A 23,704-nucleotide genomic window follows, 5' to 3' on the forward strand; every position below is an offset into this window, starting at 1 on the left:
CACTCTGTCTCTGGTGAATCCTCTCACCCCCTCGCACCTCTGGCCTGTACCCCCAGCTCTTGTGTGCATAAATAAATAAATCTTTAAAAAAAAAAAAAACCTGTTATGTTCCTTCCAGTTTTTTGTCCATTGCTGTCTGTGACTCAGACCTAACATTCTTATAACTGTCTTCTCCCAGTAAGTCATTTCATATTTGTGGCAAGGCTCTTAAATGTGTTACTGACTAGCTGGTTCTTCCCTGCAACCTCAATTTAACTGTAGGTGACCTGTACTTAGGAACCCGAACACACACATCCTTATACCTCCTACAGCACATGGTAAAGGAAATAAACACCTTGGTATTAGCTGATGGTAAAGGTGTTCTCATCCGTACACCCGGTGAGTGCTTACTTTTGTGTCTTTCTTGGAGGGAGAGAAGAACTCGACATCCTTGGAAGATTTTTTTTCAGTTGCCTGACATTATCCTTAGATATCATTTGTTAGAACTCATGGAGTTCCCATTAAGTGTCTGACATGGGCCAACAGTGTTCTGTCCACCACGGTTGGGCACACTGACGCTTCCCCAGCATCCATCATTGCGCACGGTTAAATACCCAGTGTCCTGGCCGCGCCTCTATGAATGCAGTCCCCCTGCCCGGGAGCAGCTTATATTTTAATGGAGTGGGGCGTAAACCGGAGGCAGGTGCGTAAAGTAACTTCAGAGCCCGACTGTGGAGAAATCAGGATCATCCCACCATCTATGCAGCAATTTGCAAACGCAGATTTGTTTCAGTGGATCCCACCAACACGGCGCAGGTGCTCAAGAAGGCAGCGTCCCTGCGTCCCTCACCTGCTGTGTGGCTCTGAGCAAACCACCCAACCTTTCTGGCCCGGCCTTCCCCATGCCCTCCAGCACCTCCCGCACGAGGTGTGCGCCCGGCAACCCCGCAGGCGGCCACTAAACGCTGGCCCCCGTGACGGGTGTCAGGTCAACCCACCCGGGGGACCTCAGGCCCCCGCCTCTGGGCCCCCTCCCGGCCCGCGCTCCGCTGCCCGAGGCAGGTCCTGGGACCGGGCTGAGCCGGGCAGAGTTTCGACCTTGAATGGAGATCCAGGGAGGCGGGGGCCGGAGCCCTCCGGTCCGCGAGCGCGGAGATGCGCCCCCGGGGCGCGCGGCGGAGCAGGGTGGGCGGCGGCGCGGCCCCTCCCCGGGCGCGGGGGCTCGAGGGCCGGGGCGGAGAGCCCGGGCGCCCCGCGGGGACTGCGAAGCGCCGGCCTCTCGGCGCGCCCCGGCCCCCGCTCGCCCCGCCCCGGCCCCCGGCCGCCCGCCGAGCAGCGCCCCCCCAGGGCGCGAGGCCGCGGGCAGGCTCGCCCGGCGATTGGCGGGGCGGGAGGGGGCCGCGGGCGGGGACGGGGCCGGGGCCGGGGACGGGGGCGGGCACCTGCGCGCGGGCGGCGCGGCCGGCACGCGGCGCTCGCGCTCGCTGCTTAAATGAGCCGGGGCTCCCGCGCCCGCCACTTCAGCGGGGCCCGCGCAGCTGCCGTCGCTGGCGCCAGCGCCCCCGGGCTCCCGGGCGGTCGCGGGGACGGGGCGCCGCGGGCCCGGAGGCGGCGCCCGTCGGGGGCCGGGCGCGCCGCGGGAGCCGAGCCCAGCCCCGCCGGCGATGGGGCCGGAGCGGGGCGGCCGCCGCGCCGGGTCCTGAGCGCCGCGCTCCGCCGCTGCCCCTGCGCCGCGCCGCCTCGGCCCGGGCGAGGCTCGGGGCGGCCGGGAACATGGCCCTGGCGCAGCTCGGCTCGGTCCTCAAAGGTAAGCGCCCAGGGCTGCGGCCGCGGACGGCGCCCCCTGCGGGTCGAGGCGCGCGGCTTCGCGCCCCTGCCCGGCGCCGGGCCCCGACGCGCTCTTTGTCTGGAGCGGGCGGGCTGCGGGGCTCGCGCGCCGCCGGGTCCCCCTCGCGCCCCGCGCGCTGCTCCCGGCCCTGGCGCGCGGGCGGCTCCGGGCACGGCGGCGGGCGGCGGCGGGCGGCCCGCGGGGTCGGGTGGCTGCGCCCTCGCGCCTCTCCCCGAGCCTCCGCGCAGCGCTTCGCAAAGTTGTGCGGCCCCGGGGCGCGCGGCGGAGGCCGGGCTCCGGCGTGGGCTCCGGAAAGTGGCGGCGCGCCCGCCCGAGGAGCCCCGGCCGCGGCGTCGCGGGGCGCGTTTCCAAGAGCCCCGCGGGGCGGCCAGAACGGCCTGTCCGCGCGGCCGGGTCCCACCTGCTGCGGACGCCGAGGCTGCGGCACCACTGCGGGCGCCGCCACCCGGCTCGGCCCGGCCCGGTCCGGTCCGGTCCGGCCCGGCCCGCCGCTTCCCGGGACCTCAGACCCGGAGCCGGGGGCGCCTTCTTCTCGATTCTTGCACCGGGAATGAACAGTCGCGGTGGCAGGTGCACAAAGCTCTGAAGAGGCTGCAGCCGCTTTGCATTTTCCAGGATGTGCTATTTTAGATCAAAATTGCTCGACACAGATCATCAACATCGTGATACAAAGTTGCTCCTGAAATTCGGGTGGAAGAAAGCCCTTCTCAATCCTCGGAGGAAAACAGCACTACTAACGCCTCGTGAAGGGTTTCTCCTTCCCCTAGTGCTTTACATTGAAAACTGAATAACTAGATATGTGGCCTTATGAACTAGTATTTTTTTTTTTAATATTGGGGAAGGAATAAGGTTGGATTCAGGGTGTCAACTAGAAGCTTATCATCGTATCTTAATATCTGGAGAGTGGCAAGTGTTTCTCCCCCACTCCATATTAACACTTTTCAAACTGGTTTTATTAGAAAAGTCAGTGTAATTTTGCTTTTAGTCTTGATCGCACGCATTAGCTACTAAATTCATAATTGAGATTTCAGCCATTTAATTTAAAACGCTTCACTATCCAACTGCATACTTAAAATAGACGTTTTTGTACTTAGGGCACCTAAGACTTTTTAGCTGGTGATTATTCCGGTTACCCCATAAATTCCTAATGATTCATTGTATGGAAATTTAAAACTCTGAAATTAATGCCACGGTTTTTCCCCGGCTGTAGCTCCTGATTTATTTATTGTCGTTCCCTGGAAATTAAGATTTTTGTTTTACTCCTCGAAAATAACGCATATCACAGGATTTCTGATGGTGCCTCTTACCCAGATTTTTTTCCTAGTTCTGAACGCGGTAAGGGTTAGCAACATAATTATGACAGCCCTTCTGAGAGCCGCCCTGGGGAGAAATCTCCGAGCTCTGGTGCACAGCTTTACCTGCAGAACTTGAGGAAACTGAGCTGAATAGGACAGGCTCCCTGGTCCTCCTGGCACGGTGAAGGCATCGCAGCCTTTCTGCTGCCTTGCGTGGGTACACACTGCCCTCTCTGGGCGCCGAGGGAAGCATTCCTTTCGTTGTCTCTTTCAACGAGGGTTCTGTGGTGATGGTGGAGCTACCATGAAAACAATGTGGGATTTGGCTTTTTTTTTTTTCTTTAAATATTACCCACCCTGCATTGTTTTTACATGCTGGAGATGTTTTTAAAGCTCAGGCTAAAAATCTCTGTGGTAGGATTATTGGAGAGAAAGCAAGTTATGTTAAGGCTTCCAAAGTTTCTCTGTGCTTGTAAATACAGGGAATTGGTCTGGGATGATTGAAGATATTAATAAAACTTAATTCTGAGAAGGGAATTTGGGGAGACAGCGGTTAAGGGAAGACTTCCATTTCAGTGCACACCCAGTTGTATCACTGTTTTTTTTTTTGTTTGTTTGCCCAAATGTGTTAATCTATACACAAAAATTGTATTTTTATGTTTTAAAAAGTTACCTTTTAAAAACTAATTGACCTTCCCCAGTGCTGCCATTCACTGTGTGCACCAAGGCATGAAAAAGGATCCCTCAAGTGTCCTGTAAAGTGAATTGCTTCAATGCATAAGGGGTTCTTATCAGGAGCAGTTATTTAACATTAGCATAATTATAGATTTTACCTACCAAAAGCTTTGTTTGGAACATTATGGTCAGTTTCTACTAAAACAAATCAGCTTAATGAGCAAGTAAGATTTTAAGTAGAAAGTGATTTTACTGTAAGATGCCATTGAATCTTTATGTTTTATTTTCAGCAGTGAGAACAAAGGGATAACTACTAGGCTTTTAAAACGTTTCACATGTTATTAAAACTAAACAGGTCACTTTCAACTATTTCTGATCACTTCAGGTTTCGATAAATTTGATTTACCTTCTGCCAAAGTTAAGCGAGCCTCATAGCCACATGAAAGTAGTGTATGGGTGAGTCATTCTGCACAGTTGATTCAGGAGACTCCTACTAGACTCAGTTACATTTAAAGTTATATAAACTGTGATTAAATTTATGATATAACAGTGCACAAATATCCCTTGGCACTGTATTAGGAAAATTATGTCTGAGACTGTGACAAATATTAACTCCTGTTCTTCATACTTAAGCTTCATGCAAGAAAGGAAACTATACAGAAAGGGCTAGGTTCTAAAAACCTAGCCTTCTAAATAGTGAAGTTTTGAACCTTGTTAAAGAAGTGAAGTTTTTGGTTTTTCTCCCAGGAGATGGAGAAAATGTTTTAATACTAGCAGTTGCAAAGTTTCATTAAATGACTATATTATAGTGAATCCTCAGCTAAAATCTAATGTGTGTACAATTTATAACCAAACTCACCTTTTAAGAAAAACAGTTTTTCCTGCATAAACACACATGTGCAAGTTCAAATCAAAACCTCTTGCAGTCCAGTTTTAGTTCATATCTAAAATTTTTAAAACAATCCAGGTTCTGCTTTGATTACTACCATTCAACACAATCTCCTATCACTTTTAAATTTATGCTTCTGCAGAATCATCATTGTGTCCCCTAAGGCACTTACAATCTTTGAGTTAGAAGGGAGAATCCAAAGAGGTGATTTTATCCAGTGTTTTCCAAACTTTCCTTCACTGTGGAACTCCCTCAAAGGAACCTTTGTGAGCGAGTACTTAAAAACAGCAAAACAACAGATAAGAGAAAGGTTGCTCTAATTGGTGAGGGCCTCACCCTCTTAATTACTAATCAAAGTGATTGCTGAAAAACTGACACTTTGTAACAAACATATTTGTTATAATGCTGGCAGAATTACAGGGTGTACTGATCTGAAAGTTCAATTCTTTCTAGTCAAAATGACATTTAAACATGTTGGTTTAAATTGTGCACTAGTGGGTGAGAAGATATCAAATACACTTTAAAAATTTGACCTGGTCATGTTACAATTTAATGGTATTTGCTGTGGGTGTCTAAGGAAGACTACTGTATAATTAGAGCATACAAAACTGCCATCTCAGGAGCATCTGGCTAACAAGGAGGTTGTCACATTCTGGAGGAAAGAGAAAGTGCTTCTGCTGCAGTGACTTTTTCTTGTAAAAGTGATTGGCAGTGTGATTAGCATATGCAGACTGGAGTAATCCCTGAGTTCACCAAGAGCCATCTTCTTTCTTATCTAATAAGTAGAATTGAGTTTGATTAAATGTGAAATGTTCTTGGGAACACAGCTTATGGAAAGCAACTTACTCACACCTTGGGTACTCTAATGAATTGCCATTCCGTTTTCATTATAGAAGAACAGCAAGCAGGACAGACCAGTTAGGTGGTTGTGATGGTCTGGCATCTCATGGCTGTTAACAAACTTTATGTTTTCCGCTAAGATGCTTAAAAAGGGAGGCATAGAAAGAGGTACGTTTAATTACTAGCAAAGGTAAATTGAGCCACCTTGAGAAAAATAATAATGACTTAGTGCCTGAAAAGAAAGAAAAATCAATTCTCATCCCCTGATTTATGCTCATATGGAAAATACATGGATACTCTGTGGATTCTGTTGACCATGATGTATGTTTGTTAATTTGTTAGTGCAGAGCTCTCTCACTCTGTTGTAGTTATAAAGATATTCTCAGGATCATGCTTTTTTTTTTATTGAGTGCTGCTGTAATAATCCGCTCAGCACTAAACACATCAGTGAATCAGACCCCTCTTTCTAGGGAGAAATACTAAGCAAGGGACAATGAGATAGATAATAAGATAATAGCAAGTAATTTAACAATTAATGTATTGTATATATCATAAAACAGGATGACAGGGGAAATGTACATTTCCTCATAAGTCAGGGAGGCCTTACAAGGTCTGAATGACAGGAAGAAACCAGTCATGCAGAGAGATTCCGAGCAGGAGGTGTAACTAGTCCCTAAGGTCAAAATTAGCTTAGTGTGTTGGAGTAATGGGAAGGAGACCTGGGTAGCCATTGATTGCAATCAGAAGATTGGGTGCCAGCTCACACAGGCCTCTGAAGTCAGAGTGAGGATTATGCATTTAGTCTAAATGTAATGGGTCTCTGTTGGAAGATTTTTTGAAAGATTGTTATGTAATCTGATTTCTGTATTGAGAGGATCACTGGCTGCTTTGTACAGAATAGACTACAGGAGACTGTGGCAGAAACAGTCAGTTGTTTCCCAGTATCCATGTTTACCCTTCAGTAATTCTCTGAATTTTAGCTAAGCTCACAATCACCCAAAATAAAGAGTAAGTTTTCCAGTTTTCTTTAGGTTTACGTGTGGCCATGTGACTAAATGTAAGTCTGGTCAGTCAGTTACATTTGTGTGCAACTTTGGGAGGTGATGGTTCTTTTTCCTTCTTTAAAGTTTTTATTTTGAGATCATTGTAGATACTGGACAAGTGTTTTTAAAAGAAGGAGGAACGCCTGTGCCATTTCTTCATTCTTGCCAACTCTAATGGTGGCGATAATAGGTCTAATAATTTTCCAAGTGATTCTCTTTGGACTTACGGATTTTAAACAACATTATCTATAAATAGGAGTTTTGTCTTCATTCCAGTATTAATTGCATTGACTAGCATAGCCTCTGTTCAGAGAGTGACCTTGATTTTTGCCATGGAAAGTAGGACCTTTAAAGTAAAAGGCCTGGGAATGAGACTCTCTGCGTACAGCTAATATGACAGTGATTCAGGGTCACAGGAGGTAAACTGAAAGGAGTGGCTTGAGGATTTGTATTTTATACCTTGAATATTATGTGCCTTTGTCATTAAAGTCAGGTTTGTATGTAGGTTATTTCAAGGCTTAGACTAAACTCCAGGATCCAAAGTCAGGACGCCAGTGGTGGGCACTACCTTTTTCAAGAAGCATCAAGTCGCAGGTTGTTCTCTGCATAACCAAACTGTATAGTTATGGAGCTTAGAATTTTTATTTTGACATGAATTTCTACCTTAAAGAATTAGTACCTTCCTGGGTATATTTTCTTTGGATTTAGAGCATGAGGCATTTCTGGATTTGAGAAATTATTGATTCTTTCAGTAAGAGAAGGGAAGGGTGAGTGGCACATAGACTGGGGCTAGACAAAGCCCAGAGCCCACAGTACCACTTTGTCATGTGCTAGATAACTCCAGCGTGTGTCTCTAGTGGGGTTTGGATTGCTTCAGTATCTCAGTCTGATTATAACACAATTTATAAGATCCTATTACACAACTCAGAGGAAACTATTTTATCATGACATAAATTTATTACCTATAAAATTTGGATTGATTGCTAGTTAAAACTGCATCACCAAAAACTATCACTAAATATTTCCCTAATTGCAGTGCAGATTTGCCCTATTCTTTTATACATCATTTTTATATTCAGTACTACAGCTCATGTGGTTAATTGAGTTGTGAATAATTTTTAACATTTGGAAAGAAAGAAAATTGTGAGCAGCCCTCTAAATAAAGTAGAAAAGAATATAATGGGTTCATTTAGTTTTATAATTTTGTTTTTATATGATTATCTTGGATGTGTGTTCTGTACACATTTCATGTAGCAGTTATTTTTACACAGCCAAATTTTGTTGGTCATTTTATCATATAATTTTCCTGGCACAATTGCCATTGTTTCACTGTTGCCTTCCTGGTTTCAGTTTGGTGATGTCTTAGTTACCCTGTCTGCCTGAATCTGTGTTACTTGTATACTGTTACTTATCTACTGTGAATTATAAATATGAAAACTGCTAAACTGTTATGCTATGATTCAGGAAGGATATGCCAAGCATTTCTATCAGTTGCGTATAGTCTGAATATAATGCCTTGGGAAATAGTGCCCTCTAAAAGATAAATTGATATAAATGGAAGTATTATTCGCTGCATTCTGAGATATTTAATATTACCCTGAGTTTTCTATTGGCCCAGAAGTCTTCTGTTTTTAAAAAGTAGTATGTCTACCTCTGATCCAGCACAAAGAAGGGGAAAGTTTGAAGGAAGGATTGTTCCATCATAACATGAGATCTGCAACATTACTAGCACCAAGAAAGGAAATCAATGTTGAGAGAAGACAGAGGCGAGAATGGTCAGCAAGGAGACCAAAAACCAAAGATGAAGCGTCAAATGCTTAGATTCTAAAGCGTGCACAACTCAATAGCAAGAACTACCTTTACACACTGGTGACAGCAGGTGGTGAATACAGAGAACATGCTATTAGGCGAGCAGTGGAATGACCATCTGCCAGTCACATAATTGGTATCCTCTGCAGAAGCCTCCACCTCCCTCATCCCTAACATCCTGTATGTTACCTGTTGCAGTTGACTGTACATCTGAATCGTGTTATAAATCTCTCCTCCATTCCATTTCCACTACCACTGTTCTGCTTCAAAGACCTTATCATTTCTGCTTTCTAAATGACCTTCTCCCTTTCTAAACCATGGGGATTACTGGTCTGAAACACAGATGTGATAATGTCACTACCTAATTTAAACACCTACAGTGGCTTCTCATTATAGCCAAAAGCCCAAACTCTTTAGCATGGCAACCCAGACTTTCTGCAGTCAGATCTAATCTTACTGTTTGTAGCCTGATCTGCCACTGTTGCCCTCCACATGTTAAACATGCTGTTCCCCAGTAAAACCTGTTTTATTCAGAGTTCACTGACACCGCCAATAGATATGTGCTCATCTTTCCATGGTTTTTGTCTATGATATTTCTTTCTCTTTCCTGAGCTGAAATCCTAAAAGAGCGAACCAGAATATACCTTCTGAAGTCATATATTAACTGTTTTCCTTATGCTTTTTTATAACCTCTGTGTTATAGAGTGTATTATAGATTGTCTTCACCTTGTATTATAGATTGTCTTTAACAGTAGATTAACTTCATAAAGATGGCAGTTAGTCCTGATAACTGCCATTTATTTAACAGGATGCCTAGCTCCTAAAAAGTGCCATGTGCATCAGCTCATTTAACTTCACAACAGTCGCATGAGGTCACTTATATTAGTATAACTCCCCATATAATAAATAAGTAAAGTAAGCTATACATGTGTACATGAAATCCCAGCCTAGATCCATCTAACTCTTAAAGTCCAGACTCTATACTTTCTCTCCCCACATCTGTGTATTCTCCATGTCTACTCTCCAGTAGGTACTATGTAAATGCTTATTGAGTGAATGAATAAATAAAACTCCAGCTCACACAAGAGTTTGGAGCAGGCTGGTACTGCAATTTCCATTGAAAAGGGAAGTGAAAGATGCCAGTGCACCATTCATAAAAAGAAAATCTTTAAAGGAATCTTCAAAACACATACACAACACAATTCAATATGTTGTTGAGTAGGGCTCAGAAATGTCAACTCAGAATAAAAGCTTCATTTTTTTAGATATGCTAACATATTTGTTCTAACACAGGACACGCTGCATAGTACAAGTAAAATGTCCCGAGTTGATTTCTAGGAGACTGCTGCCTCCTTACTTCTGTTTTTATTATGAATGTTCTTTATTGTGAATTCTTTATTATGGGTGTTCCACTATGGATGTTCCTGGCATATACATTGTGGAGCTGGTCACAAGTAAACACTTTGAGGTAGAGTACAGTAAATACAGGAATAATTAGGGTTAGCAAAGTTTGTTTCCCAAAACAGTGTGTTTTTTAATCCATCATAAACTGAAAAATGCTTTGAATACTGTGTACTGAGTGCTTATATAAGGAAATACAATGTTAATTATGTTTTTGCTCAGGTTGTTTGTGTCAAACAGTAAATGAGAACATAACATTTAAACCTTAAAAATCTTGAGACTGAATGTTAGTAACAAATAGTGATTTTTGTTAAACTTTTTGTCATCTGATTTTCCTAGTAAACTTCGTAAAATGTAACATAGATTCAATTTAACTTCTCTCTTCTGTTATTTCTCTAGTGTTGCTAATCACAATACTTGTAGTAGAAGGGATTGCTGTGGCCCAAAAGACCCAAGGTAAGTTACTTACAATGGTCACTTACTGTGTGTTCAGAATAGTGGGGTAGTTTATGTGAAAGGATTGCAACTTTTTTTTTTTTAAGATTTATTTATTTATTTATATAAGCACTGGGTACAATCAGAAGTGTGGGAGGGTGAGAGAATTCACCACAGCCAGAGTGGGGAGCAGAACAGGCAGACTGACGAAATACACTGCTGAGGGGAGCAGCGGGCGCGGCAGGAGAGGTCTGCGCACCATGTGGGACCCTTGCCGGTGGCCGGCGCTGCAGAGGCTGTGGGCAGCTTCGCAGCCCAGCACTCAACCGCTGCACCACTGGGGAGGCCCCAGGATTACAACTTTGAATACTGTTTCTCTAATCCCTCTGGGGTATTCCAGTGACCTAAGGCTTTCTGTCAGCCTTTCAGCCTCAATTTAACTGGATACAGCTATAGTTAACTAGACTAAATTGTCATAGTCTTGCCCTGAGAAATTTTAAAAGTTGTCATCACTAATATCTCCTAGCACACTATGGATTATGTCCAAAAATTAAATGAGATTCTGCCTTATCACTAAGGAAAAATAAAAATCTCATTTTCCAAGGTGGGCAAGTGAAATACTTCTATCAACAACTTGTCCACAGCCTTTTGGATCTGTTCTGTTGTCCTCCTTTTGAAAGGAGATTAGCTAGTGTGATTTTTGAACCAGATTTTCATGTCAGACTTTATACATTTCCTATATAATCTGATTTTTAAATTTTTCATCAAAATTACACATTATAAAAATCAAAGCATTATGAAAGTTAATTAGGAAAAATCAATCCCCCATCTTACCTGCTCCACTTTCTGCTCCATGGAGATAATCACTGATTTAGCAGATTGTTTTGGTATTTTCCCTTTTATATCTCTAACATATTACACTGTTACTTAATTATTTCAGCTTTAGGTATTAGATATGATTTCCCACCATGGCAGACAAGAGTTTAACTCTTTCGTGCACTTACCCTCCATCCCCAACTGTATATGTCCTACTTTCCATCTGCCCTCCCACCTCATTATAGCTCCATCATCATTCTGCTGACATCAGTATTCAGGATTTATATTAAGGTGCTCCGTGAACTTTTCAATACAAAAATTCTGTCAGTTTCAGAGATTTTTCTTTCCCTTTTTTTCTTGTCTGATTAGTCTTTTTTTTAATTCCTTTTCTCCATTTTCTTTGTTATGTCTTAAAGGAATTCCTATTATAATTATTACTGTCAGTCTTTCTATTTTCCATCTCTTTCTCCTTTTACTGTTTTCTTTCTCCTTTGTCTCTATTGGGACTTCTTTAATTGTATCCTCGAAAACAGTAATTGGAAAACTTTTTCTGTAAAGGGCCTAAGAATAAATATTTAAGATTTCCCAGACCTTATGGTTTCTGAGTGAGTCCTCAGCTCTGTGTGGCCGAGTGGACCGCAGAGCAGACGGCACCAGAAGCAGATGACACCCCTAGGGTGGCCTTACAGGCTGATGGGGCCGCAGCCGCTTGGTGCCCAGCCATGGTTCACTCTGAACTTTCTACCAATTGTTTCTTTTCTTCTGTTTTTAGAAACTGTCTTTGGTTTCTGAATATTCTTTTGCTCGAGTCCCTTTGTGCTTGTTTTACAAATGTTCTTTTTCTCAGAGGAGATCAGATAATGGTGGCATTTCGTGTTGTCTTTTTAAAATATTTTTCTTATATAATCTGTTTCGTCATGGTTGCTTGTTGTTTTCTGTTGCTCTGTTTTGTGTTAGAGGCTTTCCTCAAATGCCTGGTGATCCCCAGGTGTCTGCTTATATGTGTGAGAACGTCTGGTCACGGTGCAAGTGTAGGCATTTCTAGTTTACTGAGGCCCTTGCTGGTGAGTGGTCCAGCTTTGGGGAGCCCCTAAATTGGCTTTGTTGGGTCTTTTTCTCTGGGGTGATTGAAATTCCCTAGACAAGAAGCTTTCCGTTTCCTGTCTCGAAGCTCTCCCATTTGACCTAGAGGCTTTTGGGCAGGGCAGTAGGGAAGGAGACTGGGGCTGTCGCTCAGTATACATTCACCTCACCTCCCTGTTCTCAGGCTGGGATTTTTAACTCCCAGTCTGGGCCTGGTATCCCCTGCTCCACTAAGTCTGTCTGTTTTCTTCAAAGAAATAATCTCCAGCTTTCTGATTGGTGATCGGACAGCAGCTACCTGGATTTGTGGAGCAGGAGAAAATATTGGAAACCAAATGGATTCTTTTTTTTTTTTAAAGATTTATTTATTTATGCATACAAGAACTGGGGTACAGACCAGCAGTGCGGGGGGGAGAGGATTCACCAGAGACAGAGTGGGGAGCAGAACAGGCAGATCTACTGAAACATACTGCTGAGGGGAGCAGTGGGCGAGGCAGGAGAGGTCTGCTGTGCCATGTGGGTTTCTCCCTGGCCAGTGATTTAACTCGTGCTGCAGTGGCTGGCAATAGCTTGATGGTGCTGTCTTCAACCCCTGCGCCACCAGGGAGGCCCAAAACCAAATAGATTCTAAATAGACTTTTAACCGATAGACTTCTAACTGCATTAAACACCACCACCATCACCTGGGCTTTCAGAAAAACCTAGAATGCTAATTGTTACTATTGTATCTCCCTCATAGTACTTAGAGCTTAAGCCCTAAAAGAAGTGATTTACTGTTGTTATGTGACATTTGAGCAGGGAACAGAACTAAATACTTATGTTCAATAAATAATCTTTAATGAAAACCCCTTTGTAATCTTTGAATTTTATTTGACTGCTGTATTGAATTAAACATAGGTGTACCACATCAGAGATAAACTCCTGGGATTCTTTATGTCAGAACTGAATTTTATAGTGTTTTCTGATTTACATATTCTCCTTCATGATTTTGCCCTTGTACAACTTAAACATTTTACTTCCTACTCTCTTGTGTGGTTCACTTGTCCTCTAGCAGCAAGTTCTTCCAGTAAGCACAGCATTGCAATCTTTACTTTCATTTCCATATTCACTTTATTGTAGAAGTGGTTCTCACAAAATCATGTATATGTATGTATTCATATATGTTTATACATATACTTATATACACAACATAGAATGGGCAATTATTTGGGTAAGTTTTGGGGAAAAGAGAATGCTATTCTTTTTTACTATAATTAACATTTTAAATGTTGTGTATCCCTAAGATGGACAGAATATTGGAATCAAACACATTCCTACAACCCAGTGTGGCATTTGGGTTCGAACCAGCAATGGAGGTCATTTTGCTTCACCAAATTATCCTGATTCATATCCACCAAACAAGGAGTGTATCTACATTTTGGAAGGTATTTGACTCATTTGTGTCTTTCTATTGGATGAAATTTTACTTTATTGTAAGACTAAATACACTCATTGAAAATACCCTGCTTAAACCAGTTTGAACAAAGCATGTATTTAAATTAAAGTCTAGTAGTTATACATATTTCTGAATACGGAACATATTCACAAAATGATAGCTAAATGTTTACAAGAATTTTAAATTTCCTAAAGTATAATCCCACTAGATGCAATAAGAAACTTCCTGGCATCTCTTATTAGGCTTTTCACTGCGGTGCATTGTATCTGCTGAACTAGGCATTAGCCTTGGGACCCTTTAATTCTAACAGTTAAGTACATTTAACTTAATAAATAGCACGTGCCAAATGGAAAGATTATGATAGTTCTACAGAGTAGTATTGTCACTGACATAAAATAAAACATTTATTTTTAACTACATAAAACTATTCTTCTTATGATCCTCATCTACAAAGCAGAGCACTTGTTTTACTTTTCTCATTTACTGGCAGCATATTTATATTTTTTTTCTTGTTCATAGTGTCCTGATTTGCTTATTCTTATTTCCCAGCTGCTCCTCGTCAAAGAATAGAGTTGACCTTTGATGAACATTATTACATAGAACCATCATTTGAATGTCGGTTTGATCACTTGGAAGTTCGAGATGGGCCATTTGGTTTCTCTCCACTTATAGATCGGTACTGTGGCGTGAAAAGCCCTCCATTAATTAGATCAACAGGAAGATTCATGTGGATTAAGTTTAGTTCTGATGAAGAACTTGAAGGACTGGGATTTCGAGCAAAATACTCATTTATTCCAGGTAACGAAGTTTTCTTTTCAGTGGTTAGTTCTTATTCTGGCCTTAGAATCTTAAGTTTAAAAAAGAGAAAATTTTGTTGAGTTAAGCAAATCAAGGCATTAAGGAAATTGGTAAGGTGCAGGGAAATCATCCCATGAATAAATAAATGTGGAAGCAGAACTTTATTATTTAAATTTTAGAACGTATAATAGATGGTATCACATTTTTTCTTAGATATATTTATGTTTTAGAGTATATATGAAGGCCAGAAACACCAAAATGAATCTGTTTTTAAAAATTCATAAAATTGTCTTAATTTCATCATCACAGCCAACGTTATATTGGCAGATTTTTCCATTAGACTTATTAAATTAACTGCTCATTTAACTAAATAATCTCTAGAATATAATGAGCAATAGGAAGACTACTGTTCTACACTGGAGGCAAAAGATCTGGGTTTGAATCCTTTCTCAGCCACCAAGCTGTAAAAAAACAGTACAGAATTGTGAGTTGCTGTTAGTAAAACGGGAATACCTCTGGGCTACTCTCCTGAGGTTGCCATGACTAAACACCACACATTGGCAGCTGAAAATGACAGAAACATTCTCTTGAATTAAAGTACTAGAGGCCAAAGGTCCAAAATCCAGTGGGCCACATTCCATCTAGGAAGTCAAGGGAAGAATCCATTCCCGCCTCTTTTAACTTCTGCTCTTGCTCAAGTATTCCTGGGTTGTCACCACCTCACTCCAGCTCTGTCTCCATCTTCACACCACCTTCTCTTCTCATCAGTCCTTGATTTATCTCTTACTTTGCCTTGTAACAATCGCTCTTTATTTTTGCCATGTAAGGTAAAATACATAAGCTGAGAATTAGGGTATAGACATTTTGGATAGGGGTGACAGGGAGCCCTATTCAGTCTATTTTACCTATTTTACCTACCCCATGGTAAGTGAGAATGGATAGTCTACATAGCTCCTACGGGAAACACAAAGTAACACAAATTGCTGCTCTTCAAAGAGCTTACAAAGTCACAAAATGAAGAAGTGACAGTATAACAATTATACATTCTTTTTGCTTTATTTATTTTTGCATGCAAGGAATTTCTTAATTTAAAGAAGTTAAATTATATCCAAGTGAAAAGAAAATATTCATAATCTTACCAATCTGTATATAAAAAAGCCAGAGTGAACAATCTGGTGTGTATGCCTTCAGATGTTTTCTGTATTTTCTTTGTTTGTGTCACGCAACCGAGCTCCTGCTGTCCATGCAACTGTACTACCTGCTTTTTTCCTTTTAATTTTTATGTATTTATTTATTTATTTATTTATTATTTATTTATTTATACAAGCACTGGGTACAGTCAGAAGCGCAAGAGGGTGAGAGAATTCACCAGAGCCAGAGCGGGGAACAGAGCAGGCAGAGTGATGAAATACACTGCTGAGGGGAGCAGCAGGCACAGCAGGAGAGGTCTGCACACCATGTGGGACCCTCGCCTGTGGCTGGGGATCGAACCGGCGCTACAGAGGCTGCGGGCAGCTTCGCAGCCCAGTGCTCAACCGCTGCGACACCAGGGGAGGCCCTGTACTACCTGCTTTTTTATCTAAACAACTTAGTCTACTTTTTTTTCCTATAAGTAAACCTGTTCAGGGAATTTTTTTTTTTTTAAATTTTTTTTTTTTTTTTTTTTTTTAGAGGCATGTTTTATTTATTTATTTGTTTGCTTGTTTATACATGCACTGGGTACAGTCAGAAGCGCAGGAGGGTGAGAGAATTCACCAGAGCGGGGAGCAGAGCAGGCAGAAGGACCGAAGGACACTGCTGATGGGAGCAGCGGGCGGCAGGAGGGGTCTGCACGCCATGTGGGGCCCTCCTCCAGTGGCTGGGGAGCAGCCGGGGATCGAACCAGCGCCACAGAGGCCGCGGGCAGCTTCGCAACCCAGCGCTCAACCACTGTGCTACCGGGGAGGCCCTGTTCAGGGAATTTTTTATGGTTACTTCAGTATTTATCTTCTCAATGTCAGAAGAATAACATTTTCAAAAAGCAAAACTTAGAGATTTTATTTTTTAGAACAGGTTTAAGTTCACAGCAAAACTGAGCAAAAGGAATTACCTTTGCCACTGACCCTTCCCTCTGCCCCCACAAACATAGACATTCTGCACCAGGATAGCATATTCATTACAATCAATGAGCCCTCATTGACACATGGCTGTCTTCCAGAGTCCATAGTTACAGTAGGACTCATTCTTTTGTGTTATTCATTCTGTGTTTGGACAAATGCAAAATGATGTCTCCACCACTATAGTGTCAATTCAGATTATTTCCACTGCCCTAAAAATCCTCTGTGCCTCTACCTAGTCATCCCTCCCACCTCAAATCCCTGGCAACCACTAAGCTTTTTATTGTCTTCAGTCTTGCTCTTTCCAGAATATCATGAAGTTGGAATCACATAGTGGGTAGCCTTTTCAAATTGGCTTCTTTCACTTAGTAATAAACTAAGGTTTAAGGTTCCAAGTTTTAGCAATCGTGAATAAGCCTACTTATAAACATTCACATGCAAATTTTTGTATGGGCAAGTTTTTAACTCATTAGGGCAAATATAAAGGAGCCCAATTGCTGCACCATATTAAAATTTTATCCTTTTAATTTTTGCTTAAATAGATGGTGGTGATGATTCCACAATATTGTGAATGCATTTTAATGCCAGTTAATTGCACACTTAAATATGGCTAAAAGGCTAAATATTATTTTACTACAATAAAAGTAATTTTTAAAAAAGTGTAAGCAGATGTCTAAAACAGAATCTTGTTTTGAAAAGTTCAAATAGAGACTATATATACTAAGCTGCCAGAATGAAAAATTGCTAGCCTAAAATGTCTCAGTCTTTTAATTAGCCTGCAAAACCTATTTCAATATATAATTTATTGTATATAATGATGCTCAATTTTTATTAAAATTGTTGTCTTTAATTTCAATATTTTAGGAATGGTTATCAAATTACATACTGAACGAATTTTTCGCAGGGGATTTTTAGCTTAATTTAAAACACATCTTTGAGACTTTTTAACTTAATAAACTAACCTTGCTAAAAGGGGTAATAACACCTCAGCTATTTGGTAAATTAATCCATTTCTTCCTATGTTAGCAAGAATTCTAGGATATTGTCATTATCAGTCAAAATTTCCAGAATCATCCTAGTTATTTCCAGGAAGTAGCAATCTATTCAGAGCCTCTGCCTTGAAAAAGACTTGGTCCCAGATCTTGCAGATTTTTTCTCTCCTTCCTGGCCTGAGGTCTCTCCCATAACCAAGCTCCACCAGACCCTCAGCCAGACCAAGGAGCAACCAGCTTGATCCCCTCTTCGCATTTATTGGAGCTGGCTTTGTTCAATCTAGATGTCACCTGGGACAGAAAGAACAATCTAGAACCTTGGACTAAACTGGGTGTTAATGGTCAATACACGCTCTGCGCAGTGAATGTAGATGACAGCAAACTGCAGAAGAGGGGCAAGATTTCTAACTGAAGTCTTTCACTATAAAGCTGCTTAAAATGAAGGTATTGCAGAAGCCATTGGCACAATTTTCAACTTAACCAGAAAATAGTTCCCTTTCAATGAATGAAATCATGCTAAAATATTACGTTGAGGTTCACACTGATTAATAAATATCTGAAACTCAAAAAAAAACCTGTACTTCATCAAATATTATCAGTAGCCTTGAGAAATTCACTGATTTTTCATCATTGTTATAAGTAGGTCTTTAAATAAGTAGACAGGGCCATGATATATCCAATTATGCCTTTCCTATTTATTTTGACATGTTTATTTTTCCTTTAGTGATAAAATTATGGAATCCTTGCCCACATTATAAAGATAACAAGGTAGAGCAAGAAAAGCTATAGAGAAAACAGAAATAGTCCTGGCTTTGCCATTCATTCTATGAGCTAAGAAAATCATATTCTCTCTCTTAATCAGCTTCTTCATCTATAAAACAGAGTATTACATTATCCTCCTGATGATGACTTTGTCATTAGCATGATTTTAAACATAATGTATGTAAAAACTCTTAAAGTACTATAAAATGCAAATATAAGGTAATACAGTCTAGGAATCCTACGTATTTTAATTTCTCTATATTTTAACTGTAAGCCATAAAAAGTTACTCACATAGATACATAAAAAAAGAAACAGCTACTTTTTCCAAATAAAAAATTTTTTCATATAATGCTGCCTGATTTTGTTGTTTTAATACTTGAAACATTCAAATCATTACAAGCATTATTTTGAATGTCTGTTCTTTGAGATAGTCTTAAGATTATGTGCAAAGATCTTCTTGATATATAAGATTTTGTAACATGTCTTTTTGATACTAAAGTATCAATTCCTTCGGCTAATTGATTTCGTTCAGAATAAATTATCTGAACAACTTAATTAAATCAGTTATTTGACATAAATTGTTGGTTCTTAATCTTCTACAAATTACTTCACAGGCCAGAAAATCCCACGTATTAGTTATCTGTCTCTCTTAATAAGAAAAAAGATAAAAAAACTCACTAGTCACTACTTTCTGTAAGTGCATGATAAATTATACATAGCATAAAATTTACCATTTTAACTGTTTTGAAGTATGCAAGTCACTGAAATTAAGTACATTCAGTGTTGTGCAGCCATCATTTCTTCCATTTCCACAACTTTTTTGTCAACTCAAGCTGAAACTTTGTACCTGTTAAATATGAGCTCCCTAGCCCCTCTCTCACCAGCTCCTGGTATTTAATTTCTCTATGAATTGGATTTCTCTAGGCACCTCAGTAAGCCAAACCACTCAATATTTTTCCCTTGTGTCTTGCTTATTTCACTTATGATAATGTCTCAAGGTTCATCCATGTTGTCAGAATCTCATTCCCTTTTAAGAATGAATAATATTCCATGATATTGTATGTACCACATTTTGTTTATTCATTCATTTGTCATTGCATTAGATACTGTTCTTGACAGAGTTATGAGTTTTGTGGTAGCACAGTTTTCATGGTGAATTCAGAAGTATAAACATCATTTTTTAAATGTTGATCCTATGAGTGAGTACTGAATATGCCTATAAATAACCAGTGTAGACCAGTAGTCTATACCAATTAAAGCTTTGTTGATTTGTTATTAATGTTAAATGTAGCTTTAGACATAACTTAGGATATCAAACCTTAGAGTTTCTGTAATATATTTCTATGCAATGATTTTCTTTTTTCTGTTACAGATCCAGACTTTACTTACTTAGGAGGTATTTTAAATCCCATCCCAGGTTTAGTATATTACCTCTTTTTCCTCATGGAATTTTGGATCAGTCTTATTTTCCTTTGAACTTCATCCATCTATTCTTTCTAGATTGCCAGTTTGAACTCTCAGGAGCTGATGGAATAGTACGTTCTAGTCAGGTAGAACAAGAAGAGAAAACGAAACCAGGCCAAGCCGTTGATTGTATATGGACCATTAAAGCTACGCCAAAAGCTAAGGTACTCTTGTGTAGAGTCACTTCAGAGCAACACATACTAAGACATGATTTGTATAATGTATCACTTTGATATATACATATGTTTACTATTGTATAAACTAATATTATAACTATTTTAAACAGTTGTTTCAGTCACATTATAGGCACCTCCTAAGATCTCAGCATTGTGTACTTAAATAAAATAGAATATATATTTTAAGAATTCCACACGTACGTAAGATTCTCATTTTAAGAATGTTTAGATTCTTAAAATTTTGACATTCGCAATGGAGAGTGTTAAGTATTGGTCAGTATGATCAATGATTCATTAAAAACTTTTTATGACAAGGAAAACAGTTCACAGAAGGTTAAAGTATCCTGCAAAGGTATTAGAGTTAGTCATAGCTTTGTAAGAACCAAAACACAAATACATTGTTCTTAGACCTGTGTGGTTACCATGCTGATCATATGCAGCTTTTATTGGAAAATAATCCAGGGAGGGATGTTTTTAATAACTCTGGCATATTGAGATTGGTTGCTAACTACTTTTGCCTCTTGTTTTTATATTTCTACTTAGAGGAATATCAACACAATTAAAATTATATTTAGTGTGTATGGACATAAATGAGGGCAGGAGAACAAACCCTTAAAGCATTAGAAAAATTTATAGTTATGATCATATGAATGATTAGATAACCTGAAAACCTATCTGTCACAAAACACCTGGAGACACTGGATAAAATATATAAAATACCCTCTTAAAATTATGCATAAGCTCCTAAATAGAAGGTAATTCATGGACTACAGAAATGAAGAGAGACAACTGTAAACCAGAGCGATAAACTGAAATTGATGGTACAAATATCCTTTGCTGGTCTCAGTAGCCTCCGACTATTCAGTAGCCTCTGACTATTCAGGGAGAGACGTGCTGGGAGCTTGGTATTACTGGTCACGCTGGGACAGGGAGGGAAGAGAAAAGGCCTGAGGTCCATGTGACCTTTGTCAAATCACTCACACAAAGCCACAACCTCAGAGGGAGTTGATTGCCATGAAATGATAGGTTAGAAAGAATCTTCCACTACAGCAGGTTGGTAACAAAGCAACCTCTCTTTCTAGGCTTGGTGTTGGGGTATAGGTATAGATGGTGTCTCCTCTAAAACTTTATACTTAGAAGCCTGTTTTTATTAGAGTTTGGGATTTGAATTTTTATTTCCTACTCAATCCAGAAATCACTAAGCTCCCAAATTAGCAAAAAGGTTCTGGATTCATAAAATCTTTGAGGCGCCTGGAAAAAGTAAATGCAAAATAACCATGGAGGCTACAGGATTACCTTAGGTAAAATGCTGCTAAAGGCAAGCTCATAACCAAAACTGGAAAACAGGCCAGTATACAGCCAGTCACAAGCAAGAGTAATAGACATAAACAGCAGCAGGTTTTTTAGATCCTCAAGAATTTGCATGTTTTAAATATCCCACAAGGAGGAATCAAAAAGATGAGAAAAAGATAACTAGGTACACTTGAAAAATAATCAAATAGAACTTAATACAAGTAAAATTTATGCCTATTGAAAGGTCTGTTGAAATTACCCAGAATGTAGTTCTGAGGAGTGGCATTTATTAAGAAAATTTTCAAGAGTTGACCAAAAGGTGACACACAGTAACTCCCAGGACAAGAAATAAAATGTTTTTAAGCTCATACCCACTGGGCACCATAGACAGTGAGAAAAATCTTTCAAACCACTAGAGAGAAAAGAGATTCCCTATGAAGGAGTGACATCAGCAGCATCAATAGCAGATTGAAAAGTCATGACTTATTTTTCTGGTTTTCAAGCAAAAAATGTGTCATGACTTTTCTGACCACCCAGTGGAAACACAAAGACAATGTACTACTGTCTTCAGAGTGCTCAGGAAAACAACTGGCAATCTAAGATTCCAGAATTCCATATGCTACTAAACTGTCCTTCCAGACTGAGGTAAAATTGAATTTTGTGGCAAAAATAATTATTGGACCAACTGCTATAGCTAAAATCCAAATATCCTGTTTCAAGATAAGTACAGGAAATTTTGAAACTATAAAAATAGGATATGTTAGACAAATACCCAAAGAGAGCTGATATAGTTGTTAAAGTAGAAATCAGGACACTGATTCATACAAGGAAGATATAATAATTTTAAATTTATGTATTAACATGGCTTCAAAATGAACAAAGCATAAATTGAAAATTGCCAGGGGTAATAGACAAATCCACCATTAAAATGGGCAATTTTTTTCACGTCAGTCATTAATAAGCATAAAAAAATTAGTAAGGCTCAGGACATTTAACAGTATGCCTAATGGGACATGGTACCTTCCTCCCAAAATCCAGAGAACATACATTCTCTGCAAGCATGATGTATGACACATTTATAAAAACTAATCCATACTCCAGAGTAAAAAAGGGTGTCTGACATCCTACTTCCTTCTGGCCTAATCATCGAGAAATGCCAAGGATTGTTCTTAGACCATTCTTCTACTATAGGGGAATTGCCTAAGTGGAAAGGACAATTTATGAAGAACCAAGCTTTTCACTGTGAACTACAATAACTGGTCTGCAACAAAAAATTCAGTCATGTTTTTAACATACCCCTATAGAAATCTAGTCAAAAGCAAAAAAAACAAACTTTATCTGTTCTTTCTCAAGACTTCCAACATTTTAAAGATGAAGGGGCTATAACCTAGTAAACAGAGAAGGCAAAGTTAAAGTCCTTATTTTTCAACTCTGATTAGACCAATGCTATAGTCCAGGGATTGAATGAACTAGTTGAAACCTAACCCGCATGAGCAAACTAGCCTGTTTAGCAATACAGTGAGTGTACCCTCTTCTGATTTTCCATATGGAGCATCAATTTAAAAAAATGAGAATTCTCAGTTTAAAAAAAAAAAGTGTCTGAAATATATACTTGCTTGACATATATATGTCAAGCACTCCTCTAACAAAAGTACAAACAAATTAGGAATCAGCAACCAAAAGATAGCCTTAAAGCCCTCATATGTTTAGAAATTTAATACTATAGGGCCTCCCCGGTGGCGCAGCGGTTGAGCGCTGGGTTGTGAAGCTGCCCGCAGCCTCTGCAGCACCGGTTTGTTCCCTGGTCACTGGGCGAGGGTCCCACATGGCGCGCAGACCTCTCCTGCTGCCCGCTGCTCCCCTCAGCAGTGTACTTCGTCACTCTGCCTGCTCTGCTCCCTGCTCTGGCTCTGGTGAATTCTCTCACCCTCCCACGCTTCTGACTGTACCCAGTGCTTGTATAAAAAACAAACAAACAAACAAACAAATAAATAAATATTTTTTAAAAAAAGAAATTTAATACTATACCAATTTAGCAATTCATTGGTCACAGAAGAAATCAGTATTTGAACATATTTTAAACTCCATTTTTAAAAAGCTCAATAATGATGAAAATATTACACATCAAAATTTAAAATAGGGCCTCCCTGGTCCCACAATGGGTTAAGTCTCAGCACAGTGAAGCTATCAGCAGCCACTGCAGCACAAGATCAATCCCCGGCCAGGGAGCTACCCACATGGTGCAGCAGACCTCTCCTGTCTCACTTGCTGCTCCCCTCAGCAATGTATTTCAGTCCATCTGCCTGTTCTGCTCCCCACTCTGGCTCTGGTGAATCCTCTCACCACCCCCCAAGACACACCTCTGGCCTATACCCCAGTTCTTGGATGCACAAATAAAATAAATCTTAAAAAAAAAACCTAAAAATAGCATTTTGAGGGAATTTATGACCATAAATGCTTCCTGTGGAAGAAGGAAAAGATTTAATGAGCTATGAATCAACTCCAAAGTTAAAAGAATGACCAAAAATCCAAAGAAAGTAAAGATCAATCACTAAGAAGCACAAATAAATGAA

At 40.4% G+C, this 23,704-nt stretch overlaps 1 protein-coding gene across 3 annotated transcripts in view; it reads left to right on the plus strand.

Moving 5' to 3' along the window:
- The first annotated feature begins 1,724 nt into the window (after positions 1–1,724).
- The window catches only part of NETO2 (neuropilin and tolloid like 2), a 55,351-nt gene continuing 33,371 nt past the window's right edge, over positions 1,725–23,704 (plus strand). The window contains exons 1-6 of one of the 3 annotated variants that reach the window (XM_037516324.1): positions 1,725–1,786; positions 10,180–10,236; positions 13,398–13,538; positions 14,099–14,347; positions 19,571–19,615; positions 19,699–19,826. In XM_037516324.1, coding sequence (XP_037372221.1) covers positions 1,753–1,786; positions 10,180–10,236; positions 13,398–13,538; positions 14,099–14,347; positions 19,571–19,615; positions 19,699–19,826 — 654 coding nt within the window. In that variant the 5' untranslated portion in view covers positions 1,725–1,752. The remainder of the gene's footprint in view (positions 1,787–10,179; positions 10,237–13,397; positions 13,539–14,098; positions 14,348–19,570; positions 19,616–19,698; positions 19,827–23,704) is intronic. The other 2 variants (XM_037516325.1, XM_037516326.1) reach the window with 2 other exon arrangements.

Source organism: Talpa occidentalis, unplaced genomic scaffold (genome assembly GCF_014898055.3).
Source record: "Talpa occidentalis isolate TD23 unplaced genomic scaffold, MPIMG_talOcc4v2.1 talOcc4.17, whole genome shotgun sequence".
Taxonomy (NCBI): Eukaryota; Metazoa; Chordata; class Mammalia; order Eulipotyphla; family Talpidae; genus Talpa; species Talpa occidentalis.